General features: G+C 49.2%; 1 protein-coding gene across 3 annotated transcripts in view; it reads left to right on the forward strand.

The window, feature by feature from the left end:
- Positions 1 to 12,123, forward strand: part of agap1 (ArfGAP with GTPase domain, ankyrin repeat and PH domain 1) — a 154,636-nt gene extending 142,513 nt beyond the window's left edge. For all 3 annotated transcript variants that reach the window (XM_061225842.1, XM_061225843.1, XM_061225841.1), the window contains 2 exons: positions 10,361 to 10,616; positions 11,203 to 12,123. In XM_061225842.1, coding sequence (XP_061081826.1) covers positions 10,361 to 10,616; positions 11,203 to 11,427 — 481 coding nt within the window. In that variant the 3' untranslated portion in view covers positions 11,428 to 12,123. The remainder of the gene's footprint in view (positions 1 to 10,360; positions 10,617 to 11,202) is intronic.
- The last annotated feature ends 1,219 nt before the right edge of the window (positions 12,124 to 13,342 follow it).

Genomic DNA, 13,342 nt, shown 5'->3' on the forward strand with positions numbered 1-13,342 from the left:
ATCAATAACAAACAGTACTACTAATACTGCTGCTGCCACCACAAATGGAACTGATGATGTTGATGATGACAATCATTTGTATTTGTAAACTTCTAAATGAGTTAGTTAGTCAGCTAGAGAGTCTTTATAGGCAAAGTGTGGACCAAGTCATCCATACTGTATGTAATTCATAGTTTGTCATCCATATTTTATGTAACTCGTAGTTTAAGTCATCCATCGTTTAAGTCATCTGTGTTTTATGTCATGTGTAGTTGTGCTTTGAGTTCCTCTGCCTTTGGGCCTGGTCAGAAGCTCTGACGCCGGGCTCAGATTTCTCCACTTCCCATACATACGTCATATATTCTCCATGAAATTATTGAAAGAACCCATTTTGGTGCACTTTCTCATCACGCGTAATAGGAAGCGAAATGTCAACGATTATGCAGGAGCCATTTTCAGCACGACTGCCATCGTGACACATGGCTCTTTCAGCGGAATCCCAAAAGGGGTTCACATTTTCCACCACAAATGATGGCTTTTTATGTGGAAAACTTCCCGGCTCTCCTCCGTCACGGGGAGATTGGCTTTTAGAGACATTCATTTAGCCGTGCTGGAGATCATGGGCAGGAGAAGGTTGTCTTTGACCATTTTGGGGGGGGGGGGGGGGGGGGGGGGGAAGAATGCACTGGTCCCCCACACCACCGGTCCTGGTTGGAATGTAATCTGTACACTTAACAAACTCTGATGGCAGACTGCTGGGCATTATGGGAAGAGGACAGCTTCTCATAATGGCGGTGGTTTTGCCCATTGATTACATCATCAGTTAGGGTCTCCACATTGACTGAGTCTGTGTCATGTCAACAGTTGTAAATGACTCGTGATAGAGGGACAGTCTGTATATTTCAACATTTATTACAATTTGTAAACCCTGCAGGTGGTTAAAATATTGGCCTTTGATATGATGGATCCCAATATTGCATGTTGGGATAGGCGCCCCCTGCATCCTGTGCAATACTCAACATTTTACAGTCGACTGCTCCTGGCCGTTTGACTGAACCTTTTCTGCCACTGGTTAACATCACCCTACCATTCCATTCATCAATGTGCTTTTGCAAATACTTATCAGTCATTCCATAACTCATTAGTGCATTCCATAATTGTATCGCCATTTTGCCACCGGAGGACTGAATTGCAGGCCATAAGATCTGGCTTATTGCCAAACCATATAAAACGCAGGGCCTAGTTGCAAGTAGTCATAATGAATAATTCAATGGAACTTCGTCATTAATATTATCCAGATTATTTCTGTAGTTATATACCAATAGTAACCATGACAGCATTTGGAAAAGGATTTTCAGTATCCATCTCTTCTTCTGCGGAAGCCCTCCCCATCTCTGGCACATTACAGGCGTGTCTAATGGTGTCAGTGGCTTAAAAAACGACAAATACAACTCGTTTCGCCCTCTCCTTTCCTTTCTTCTTCTTCTCTGTTTCTCTGCCTCCCCTTTGTTTCTCCCTCCACCCCTCCACCCCCCTTCCATGCCTGAGAGCTTGCCCTTTGGCCTCCATTTGCATGACGTTGCGGCAGCGTTGCAGGAACGTTGCGGGACCGATGCGGGAGCGTTGCGGGAGCGTTGCGGCAGCGTTGCTGGAGCGTTGCGGGAGCGTCGTGATCCAGCTGATGGAGCTGGGGATCAGTGCGGGCCATTTCCCTTCACAGGGGCAATTTGAGTGTGGCTCAGGCCCGGGCCTGAGTGGAAATGGAGAAAAAAGCGCTGAGCTTAATTATCTGTGTCCATCCAAGGGCAGCTAACGACTAACTTGGAAAGTGTAATTGATTTCTTTTTTTTTTCTTTTTTTGTAAAAGGAGGAATGAAATTCTGATTTCTGAGCAGGGGCAAATAAAATGGCTCCCCTGGGGGTTTTTGGATGGGTGGGATTTGCCTAGCAACCTCTGGGATCCCCAAACAGTCCCACCCCTCCCGCCCCTTCCTGCTTTATGTTGACAGACTCAAGGTCTGATGTTAAAGACTTGTGTTCAAGACTCAAGCTATTTCACACTCAGTCAGATCTATTTTCAGTGCTCTGGCTGTGTTTTGTTTATTTGTATCACTGCCTATTATATAGCAATTAACATAATGCGAATACATCTTTGTACAAATATTTATGCTTTTGTGTCTGTCATAATCAGTGACTCGTTCATGTTCTGTTGCATGTGTGTCTATACACCATTGCTATATTGTGTGTGGGTGAGCGTGTGTTTGTGGCCGGTGGTTGAGTTTGCTGCGCATATGCACACGCACACGCTTAAACGATTGACTGACACTCCTGAGTAAATGATGGTGGAACACTACAGGCAAGAGGCAAAAATACCCAGGGCGTCGTGCCTGTCCTAGGAGCTTTCATTAAATTACGGAAAAATGAAAAATAATTCAACTTTACAACAGAGAATCCCGCGCGCGGGACTGAGAACGCGGTGTCTCTGGTTGTGGCTCTCCGCCGCCGGCGTGTTTTTCTCCTGGTGGCGTGCGGACGTTCGTGAGCGCGTCGGGTAACTCGTTTCGCAGGGCTGGGGATGTGGCAGGCCACCGATGCCACTTTCTCTGCTTGACAGATTTACCCTGTCAGACCCCATTACCTGCGAGTCAGGAAAGTGTCTAACGAGCTAAATTAGTGGTATAATTAGCCGAAAAGAAAGGCTGGGATGAGAGGTGGAACTGAAGTGTCTTGGAGAGGGGCTGGATTTCTCTCTGAGTCCTTACCGCTGGCCCAGAACTGGCTCAGGTGAACAAGGCAGCGCACTGCTGAATGAGGCTGTGCTACTGTTGTGATTATCGCAAAACGCAAAATGAAATGTAAAAGTGTAATCTGAACAATAATCATAAGAGAAATGTAAAAATAAAATCTAGATGGCAATGTTTATGTCAGACATTTGTAAGAGGGACTTTTTGTGCGTGCGTCTGTCTCTTTGTGGGTCTGCTGTAATCCGTGTGTGTCTGTCTGTATGTGTGTCTTTGTGTGTATGTCTGTGTGTGTCTTTGTGTGTATGTCTGTGTGTGTGTGTGTGTGTGTGTGTGCGTGTGTCTTTGTGTGTGTGTAGGTCTGTGTGTATCTTAGTGTGTATGTCTATGTGTGTGTGTGTGTGTCTTTGTGTGTATGTGTATGTGTATGTCTGTGTGTCTCTGTGTGTGTGCGTGTGTGTGTCTGTATGTGTGCGTCAGTGTGTATATAATACATGCGCCGTGCACGTTTATTACCTTGCTCAAGGGTACGATTGTGTCTGGAAATTGAACCTGCGTTTTTCTGAGTGGCAAGCTCAGTTCCCTAACCTCTACACTATAATGTTGCCCTTCATTAATCAAATCCATCTGAGGATGATAATCAGAATGATTTTTTATTGTATGTTGAGTTAGTCTTGTAAAGAGGACACAGAAATGAAGTCCTGGGTGGGTTTGGTCAGATTTGCAGAACACACACAATTAGGCTCCTTAATGGCCAATTATTTTTCTGTATGTGCTTGCATCAAATCGCATTTACTTAGTGTTGCTCCATTTTAAAGTGAAATTGCCTCAGAGTGCTTCACATAAAAATAATGTGTTGTGTAATTATAGCGTGAACATTTTTTAAAAGCATGGAATAAGTCCCGAAATGAAAAACAAGTCTTCTAATTGAAAGCGGTAACGGAGAATCGCAGTGACATGGACCCAGTGGCTATTATACCCTTACGAAACGCTGGCATTTAATGGACAAATGCATTCTCCTGTACATTTTGATGAGATAACTGAAGCATCGCTGAATCGGTCAGAGGTCTCGAGCCCTTTCTATGGTGCCGTGTTCTGTTTTGACCCCATATCCCAGTGGTTGTAGTTTCAGTTCTTGTGTTGCAGTCTGGCACGGAGTAGACGCAGCAACATTTTGTTTCTGCTGTGCCTTGTGATGAGGGTAGACGAATGCGAGCGTCTTAACGTTTGAACCAATCCCGAGTATTCACGCTCAGTACAGGTCTTTGAGAGCTGGGTGCTGACTCTCCCTGTGTGAGACACCCCGTGATTTTGGGATGGACAGCGCCTCGTTTTCCCCTCCAGCACCTGCAGGGGCTCAATTCCCAGATGTCATCGCCTCTGGAAAGGTGCTCAGTAAAAACATGTAAAAAGTAAAAAGTGTGTGCTAAGTTACCTTGGGTAAGGGCTAATTGCTCGGTAATTAGTTTATTGGGGCTGTTGAAGCAGTTGAGATTTTACTGCTGGCCCCAGGATGCTCCACTTGGGAGCTGGGCTTGCTATCTGTCCCCTACAGTGTGGAGGAAAAAGAGAAACTTTCTTCGGCCACGAGGTTCCTTTGCCCCTATTGTCATTTTTGGGGTTCTGAAGCGTGGTGTCCTCTACCCGCCTCCCCACCCCACCCCACCCCACCCCACGGTGTGGGAGAAGCAGCTGGCAGTATATGCTGGCTTGCAGTGTTTTTTCTTTTTTTTTTTGGAGAGAAAGACCAAGGGAGGGAGAGAGAGAGAGAGAGAGAGAGACACACGAGGGCAGGAAGTGGGTCCTGTGTGCAAACACTCTCACAATGCGAGCGTCCGAGGAGAACGCCCGTGCACACAGAGAGAGCCCGGCCCTGCCTCTCCACACAGGAAATCACAGCTCCTCTCTTCTCCTGGGGGAGGGGGGCCTTATTGTCCCCAGGGGACCCAAACAAGTGCATTCCACCCCGCCGTTCCCCACGGCGATAAAGCTCACCGCTGACCCCCCCCCCTCGCTGTGAAACTAAACTCCTCCTGCAGGTCTCCGCAGTACGTCTAATTAAGCCGTCACTCTACCAAGCATCGCTTTGTTTCCTAAATTATTGTTATTTTTAGGGAAAAGGTTTTTTTAGTGGAACACAGTTGGATGCTGCAATGGGGGACCCCAGGGGTGATCGGGGGCCACAAGTGTCTCGCCGCACCTGCAAGCTACCCTCATATCCAGCTGAACGATTCTCACGGGTAGGCACGTCTCCGTCAGCTGGCTGGAGCGCGCACACTGGCAGTTCTCAGATCAGTGCGGCGTGGCTGGCCGTCAGGGCATTTCACAGGCCCGGCTCATTAGTTCTGATTCTGCCGGAGACGACGTGTGCTGTTTAATTACGGCCTCGCTGGGAAACCTGCCTCTCGCTGTTGTTATTTGCCCCCTTCGCGTCTGTTTTTAAACATCGGCCGGAGGCGGCGCGTTCTCCTGGCCTGTCAGTGTGCATCTCTGTAGGACCTGCGCTTTTAATTATCAGTGTCGCGCTCTCACTTCTCACTAAATACATCCGTGCATGATTCTGCAGTCCTGCTGTTCACAGAACACTTGTAACAATTAGGAAACGTGTTCTTATTTACTGTAGCCGTCCTGCGCTCTCCTGCGTGTGTATATCGTGAATATATCGTGACTGGCCCCGTCGACCAGGGACCCCGGACACAGTGAGCACTCCTTCATTTGAGGGGCGTGGCTGGAGTTGGGAGGGGCCCAATGAGACTGCAGGGGGCGGAGCCGCTCCGGCGGTTCGGCCCGGATCAGAACCGGGTCTCGGGGGAAGCCCGGAGGCCCAGGTTCAGTGGCGCAGGTACGAGGACTGCGCGGATAATTTCCTGCGGTCGCCATGGTGCCCCGTCGCCATGCCGACCCCCATTGTGATGGCAGAGCCGCCCACTGCTGGCTTTGTCCCGCAGGAAGTCTGCATGCAGGGGGAGGGGGGGCAGGTGCACACAGGAAGATGGAATTATTTCCCCTCTCTCATCTCTTCTGTAAAAAAAAAATATATAAAAAAAGAAATTATTAATTTCCACAATTTCATGCCTCTGGATTTTTAGAATTACGATTACGCCGGTCTTATTACGGCCGTAATTAGGTCCGCGCCTCAAAATCTTTAAAGTAAGTGAAGTGTGCATTTTCTCACCGCGTCCTCTCTCTCTCCGCACTTGGACACGGTGGCGGGAGGTCTTTGTCAAGACCTGTTAATCTGTGCAGGTCTGCAGACCCGTGTCTGTGTGAAGGTTCTCATACCGGCTCGTAAGGGCCGCTGTATACGCTTGTGTTGTTAATCTGTGCCGGTCTGTAGACCCGTGTCTGTGTGAATATTCTCATACCCGCTCATTGGGATCTAAGGACTGCTGTATCCACTTGTGTTGCTGTAGCTTAAGCGTTGTGCTTGCAGTTTGACTCTTCAGCAGGCCAACTAATGAATATACTGCACACTAATATACTACATAATAATACTACATACTAATATACTACACCCTCATATACTGCACACTAATATATACAGTGTACTGAGCGTAGACTCTCTGACTGTAGGCTCTGCCTCTTGTTCTGCTTATGGTTGTTTCTGGAATACTCATTGAGAGTTGTGGTGTTATTGATCGCTTGTCTTGGCTGTGTATTTACGGCCTTGTTTCCTGATGAGGAATCCTCTGAGTGGCCTCTTCTCGTGTCTGCGTATCGCTGCGTCCCTGTCTCTCTGCTTCCTCACTCGCTATCAAAGCCGGCTAATTGACCCTGCCGTGGAGACCGCAGATTTACAGCATGCAGTAATAATTGGCCTTGCCCATATCTGTAGGTTGTTCAGTCCCCATGGGCTTTGTGCGTGTGTGCAGGTGTGTCTGTGTGTGTCTGTGTATGCGTGTGCCTGTGCGTGTTTGTGTTTGTGTTTGTGTGTGTGTCTGTGTGTGTTTGTGTTTGTATTTGTGTGTGTGTCTGTGTGTGTTTGTGTCTCTGTGTGTCTGTGTGTATGTATGTGTGTGTGTGTGTGTGTGTGTGTGTGTGTGTCTGTGTGCATGTGAGTGAGTGTGTGTGTGTGTGTGCATGTGAGTGAGTGTGTGTGTGTGTGTCTGTGTGTGTGTGTGTGTGTGTGTGTGTGTGTGTGTGTGTGTGTGTGTGTGTGTGAGTGAGTGTGTGTTTACTCTGGCCTAGCGTAGCCAGCGTGCTGGCCTGTGGGACACGGTCTTAGCAACAGGCTGTGGAGGGAAGGCATGCGTGCCCGGGGGCACTGAAGTGCTGAGTGTTTCCTCCAGAACAGAAAGAGATCCCCCTCCTGCCCTATTCACACACCCCCCCCAACAACAGCACATTGTCCCCGAGCCCTGGCCCGTGCCCCCCCCTCACCAGGACAGGCAGGAAGACACCGGAACATTCCGTGCTGCTAGCCTAGTAATATGCCTGACCCCCCTCCCCACCCCAGGCACACAGTCATGGATCCACTCACAAATAGCTATACAGTTGCTTACAGAATTATTGGCAACCTTGATTACTGAGATTTATTTTAACTTTTCTACATGTGGTAAATATTGTACTTCATTAATTAATGATTCGATGGGATCAACCAAAACAACACGTTTTTCTCATTATGAATTTGTTTCCAGGAAAACATTTTTCACAATTATTGGCACCCCTGGCACAGCCTCCCCGGACTAGGATAAATCCACTGAGCCTTTTCTGTTGGATAAGGATGAAAAACACATCTGTATGGATCTTGAACCAGTCCTCCAGATGAACCTATCAACATCCTTGATATCCTTAGGTTTCCACATACTGTATGGACTGCCATCCTCGGTGCAAACCACATGTTTTTGACAGGTGTGTGTGAGTGTGTGTGAGTGTGTGTGAGTGTGAGTGTGTGTGAGTGTGTGTGAGTGTGTGTGAGTGTGTGTGAGTGTGTGTGAGTGTGTGTGAGTGTGTGTGAGTGTGTGAGAGTGTGTGAGAGTGTGTGAGAGTGTGTGAGAGTGTGTGAGAGTGTGTGAGAGTGTGAGAGAGTGTGAGAGAGTGTGAGAGAGTGTGAGAGTGTGTGAGAGTGTGTGAGAGTGTGTGAGAGTGTGTGAGAGTGTGTGAGAGTGTGTGTGAGTGAGTGAGTGTGTGTGTGTGAGTGTGAGTGTGTGTGAGTGTGTGTGAGAGTGCGTGTGAGTGCGTGTGAGTGCGTGTGAGTGCGTGTGAGTGCGTGTGAGTGCGTGTGAGTGCGTGTGAGTGCGTGTGAGTGCGTGTGAGTGCGTGTGAGTGTGTGTGAGAGTGTGTGTGAGTGTGTGTGTGTGTGTGTGAGTGCGTGTGAGTGCGTGTGAGTGCGTGTGAGTGCGTGTGAGTGCGTGAGAGTGCGTGAGAGTGTGTGTGTGTGTGAGTGTGTGTGAGTGTGTGTGAGTGTGTGTGAGTGTGTGTGAGTGTGTGTGAGTGTGTGTGAGTGTGTGTGAGTGTGTGTGAGTGTGTGTGAGAGTGTGTGAGAGTGTGTGTGTGCGTGTGAGTGCGTGTGAGTGCGTGTGAGTGCGTGTGAGTGCGTGTGAGTGCGTGTGAGTGCGTGTGAGTGCGTGTGTGAGAGTGCGTGAGAGTGCGTGAGAGTGCGTGAGAGTGCGTGAGAGCGTGAGAGAGTGAGTGTGAGTGTGTGAGAGTGAGTGAGTGAGTGAGTGAGTGTGAGTGCGTGTGAGTGCGTGTGAGTGCGTGAGAGTGCGTGAGAGTGCGAGAGTGTGCGAGAGTGCGCGAGAGTGTGAGTGTGTGTGAGTGCGCGAGAGTGTGAGTGTGTGAGTGTGTGTGAGTGTGTGTGAGAGTGCGTGAGAGTGCGTGAGAGTGCGACAGTGCGTGAGAGTGCGTGAGAGTGCTTGAGAGAGTGTGAGAGAGTGTGAGAGAGTGTGAGAGAGTGTGAGAGAGTGTGTGAGTGTGTGTGAGTGTGTGTGAGTGTGTGTGAGTGAGTGTGAGTGAGTGTGAGAGTGTGAGAGAGTGAGTGTGAGTGAGTGTGAGTGAGTGTGAGTGAGTGTGAGTGAGTGTGAGTGAGTGTGAGAGTGTGTGAGTGTGTGAGAGTGTGTGAGAGTGTGTGTGTGAGAGTGTGTGAGAGTGTGTGAGAGTGTGTGAGAGTGTGTGAGAGTGTGTGAGAGTGTGCGAGTGTGTGCGAGAGTGCGCGAGTGTGTGCGAGTGTGTGCGAGTGTGTGTGAGAGTGCGAGTGTGTGCGAGTGTGTGCGAGTGTGTGCGAGTGTGTGCGAGTGTGTGAGAGTGTGCGAGTGCGAGTGTGTGCGAGTGTGTGCGAGTGTGTGCGAGTGTGTGTGAGAGTGTGAGAGTGCGAGTGTGTGCGAGTGTGTGAGAGTTTAGAGCGATGCCCAGCTGTGCACAGACACAGGTAATGTCGGTGCTGAGGGCCTCAGAAGGCCAGCTGGGGCTGCTGCTTTCATGAAGAAGAATGTGGCCTTGCCATTGAGCCCCTCGGGGCATCGAGCGCTGTGTGTATGCGTCAGCCGCTCTGACGGAGCGCTGTCTGCCCCCGAAAGCCCTGAAGACCTCATACAGCCCGTTTGTGATGGCCCCCGCTGGGTTAACCCTGAGCCCTGAGCCTCCCTGTCCCACCGCGTCCGTATGCTGAGGTCCGGTCAAATCGCCCTGCGTCTGCTGCTTCAGGAACCTCCGGGGATTCCCGTTCTGCATTTATTCATTTTTTAAATATGAATGAATCACACATTTGCATGCAAAAGTGAAATATGCTCATCTGCAAATATGCGATATGCGAACTGCAAAAAAAAAAAAAAGAAATGATCTGATAAATTGTTTGTCACCCGATGTAGACAATGATGGAAATGTGTTGGTAGCCTGCGATTGGCCCTCAAAGAGCGATATTTGAAAACATCTCATAAAATTAATGAGAGATTTGGGGAAAAGGTGGGACCTGGCACAGCCTAAAGCCGGCCGTTTGTCTTTTGTTTTTGGTTTGTTTTGTTTTTGTTGTGTGTTTTTGATGTGGTTGCTGAGACAGCTCAATACCCTCCCATGTGAGGCTCGTTGCTCTTGTAACAGGAAGTGAGGCAGATCTAATCGCCCTGGCAGTGAAAGGGTCTGTTGACATTGTGGGGATTAGGGGGAGATTAGCGCTATCACTTCGCTAAGTGGAAATGAGCTGCACTGACACCTGCTTAGCACGTGCTCTGTGAACACACGAGCTCTGTGGAAACACAAGCCCTGTGAACCCGTGGCCTATCACCACAGAGTCCCAGACGGTGGCTTCAGAAAGTATTCAGACCCTTCACTTTATTGTGTTGTAGATTTAATCTTAAATGGATGAAATTGCCTACTGTGTGTGTCTGTGTCTGTGTATGGTGGGAGATTAGTGTTGCTGGGTGATGGGGGGGGGGCAGCATAGTGATGACAGATTATGTTCCTAGTGTTGACCATGTGCTCTGTCTCTCTGTCTGTCTGTGTCTGTGTGTGCGTGTTTCTCTGCGTGTGTGTGCGTGTGTCTCTGCGTGTGTGTGCGTGTGTCTCTGCGTGTGTGTGCGTGTGTCTCTGCGTGTGTGTGTGTGTGTGTCTCTGTGTGCGTGTGTCTCTGCGTGTGTGCGTGTGTCTCTGCGTGTGTGTGCGTGTGTCTCTGTGTGCGTGTGTGTGTCTCTGTGTGCGTGTCTCAGGGAGGAGCGGGAGCGCTGGATCAGGGGGAAGTACGAGCAGAAGCTCTTCCTGCCCGTGCTGTCCTGCTCGGAGCTGACCCTGGGGCAGCAGCTGCTGCGGGCCACGGCTGAGGAGGACCTGCGGGGCGTGGTCCTGCTGCTCGCCCACGGCTCCCGCGACCAGGTCAACGAGACCTGCGGGGAGGGGGACGGGCGCACCGCCCTGCACCTGGCCTGCCGCAAGGGCAACGTGGTCCTCACACAGCTCCTCATCTGGGTACGGAGTCACCCGTGTCCTACACTGTGTCCATTCATACACCTTTTACACAGCCCGATAGATACTGTAGCCATTCAGGTTAATCGCCTTGCTCGAGGGTACAGTGGCAGTGAATTCCACCTTTAGGTTACAAGCTCAGTTCCCTAATCATTATACTACACTGCCACCTATTAACCCTCCAAACTGACCACCCAGCCATACAGAATAACATAGTCTCTTTCTTTTCTGTCGCTCTTCTGTTGTAGGCAGGTATATTATATATGAAAGTAAATGCATGTCCATTGCCAGTATATATAATTGGTCTGAATAATGGTAATATAGAAGTGGAATGGTGATTTTTTTTGTGCTAGGAGTATGTTTTTAAACACATTTGCCTCAACCTCTCTCTCTCTCTCTCTCTCTCTCTCTCTCTCTCTCTCTCTCTCTCTCTCTCTCTCTCTCTCTCTCTGTCTCTCTCTCTCTCTCTCTCTCTCTCTCTTTCTGTGTCTCTCTCTCTCTCTCCGTGTCTCTCTCTCTCTCTCTCTCTCTCTCTCTCTCTCTCTCTCTCTCTCTCTCTCTCTCTGTGTCTCTCTCTCTCTCTCTGCAGTACGGGGTGGACCTGATGGCGCGGGACGCCCATGGCAACACGGCGCTGGCGTACGCGCGGCAGGCCAGCAGTCAGGACTGCGTGGACGTGTTGCTGCAGTACGGCTGTCCTGACGAGCGCTTCGCCCTCATGGCCACGCCCAACCTCGCCCGCAAGAACAACAACCGCAACAACAGCTGCAGCAGCACAGGCAGCGGCGTGGGTCGCATGCCCACCATCATCTGACCCGCCCCGCCCCTGCCCCCTAGGGGAGGCCTCCGGAGCTGCAGCACCCAGACTCCTCGCTCTTCCTCCGCTACTAATGAGTCGCCCCCAAAAAGCTTCTGGAACTTTCTGAATATTTATCACAGAGCGAACGCAAAGCAACACTATTTTTGCGGGGCCAATACAAACAGTAGAGCGTTAAATGGAGATGTGGGAACCACTACATGAGTGGCCCCCTTCGAGGCCTCGCCCGACGCTCGAAAGGCCACCTTGACTCCTCTGACTCGACCGTCCCCTTACAAAATGGCTGCCGTTCTTATTTAGGTCATAGCTTCTTTCTTCATCCTGTCGTAGTCTGTCTTTGGGGGAGGGGCACGGCCGGGGGAATCCGTAATCCTACCCGCAGGATCTCAGGGTTTCCATCGCGGGTTTGCACCCCCCCACCCTCGCAAATGCCCGGTCTGGCGTGTTGGCGTGTTGACGTGTTGGCGTGTCGGGGTGGGCCCCCGTCATGTTTCTACAGGTTTCTGCCACGCGGAGGGCCAAGGCAGGGTCAGAGCGGCGGGGAGGTCAGAGGTCGATCTGCAGGAATATCAGAGACGGACGCCCCTCTGTCAGAACAGGGACCTGATTTGAACTACACGTTGCACCCGCCTCCCCCATCTCAGGCTCCACCCCCCCTGGGCACTGGCCTGTGTTTACGCCTAAAGGGGCGCCACACCCACAGGGGGCGGGGCAGGGGGGTCAGGGGGTCGTGGGGGGTGTTTAGAAGTGACTTTTTTTGGACGTGTGAATAGTGTCACAAGTAGCAAGTAGAACTGAGGTGCTGTTTGGAAGAGAAGTGTCCTGGGAGGAACCTTCCGGAGCTTTTCCTGGGCCGGGTTCTGGGTCGACACTTTTTCTCCCTTCCTCTCCTCCTGCCCGCCTTTCCTTTCCCCCAGCGCATTCACTTTAAGTCCATTTCTCCATTCGCTGCGATCCGCATTCATTAAGTGATCGAGTTAACACTTTCTTTTTTTCTTCGTGCCGTTTCAAGCTTTTTTAAGGCATGCGAAAAGTATCTTGATGTAATACCTTTTAGGGAAAAAACACAAACATTTTGGCATTTCTTTGTAAAAAAAAAAACAAAAAAAAAAACGAAAGGAAAAAAAGTGTGAATGCATGACAGACGCTTTCTTTTGTGATGAAAACAAGATTGTTCATTGTTGGGAAAACAAGATGGTTCGTTGTTGGGAGTTCAACCTTTTGCGCATTTACTGGACCGATGGATGAAGTTCAGGTTCCGTTCCATACCATGTAAAAAAAGAAAAAGGACAAACAATTTTAAATTATTTATGGATTCAGGGCTCGGAGACTGTCTAGTCCGATTCATCACTAACCACAGACCTACACTGAGTTTGCCCCTCGAACAGTCCTGCACAATGATGTTCCAAATATAATAATGTGGTGGTGGTAGTGGTAATAGCAGTGAGTATAATATATAAACTATTACAACTGTGGTTTTTGAGTTTTTTTACCCTGTCAAAGTGTATATTCTACTATTTATGTAGCCACTGCTCCAGAAAGACATGACTCCTCCACTGATTATATGTTATTTTATGATGGAAAGTGGGGCTTCAGCAAGCGACAATGAAAAATGTCTTAAAATGGCTTCGTTTTGTCATCAATGCTGATTTGTTATTTTAGTTTGGAGTACTATCATATCCAAAACTGATTAAGTGTTATTTTTAGAGAGAAGGTAAATTTATTCACTGATGCAGTCCCTAAACTATACTCTCTCACTGACTGAAATACCTTTAGAGGGTTTCGGGACTGTAGTCACTTGGATGATTTTTTTTTTTTTCTTCACTCCTTTAAAATGGACAAACCAAAACTCAGGCTTGGAGAATTTAAAATAATTTGCTTATTGGCAAAGCTGTGCAAACATATGCATGAA

The sequence above is a fragment of the Conger conger genome, chromosome 17, assembly GCF_963514075.1.
Source record: "Conger conger chromosome 17, fConCon1.1, whole genome shotgun sequence".
Lineage (NCBI taxonomy): Eukaryota > Metazoa > Chordata > Actinopteri > Anguilliformes > Congridae > Conger > Conger conger.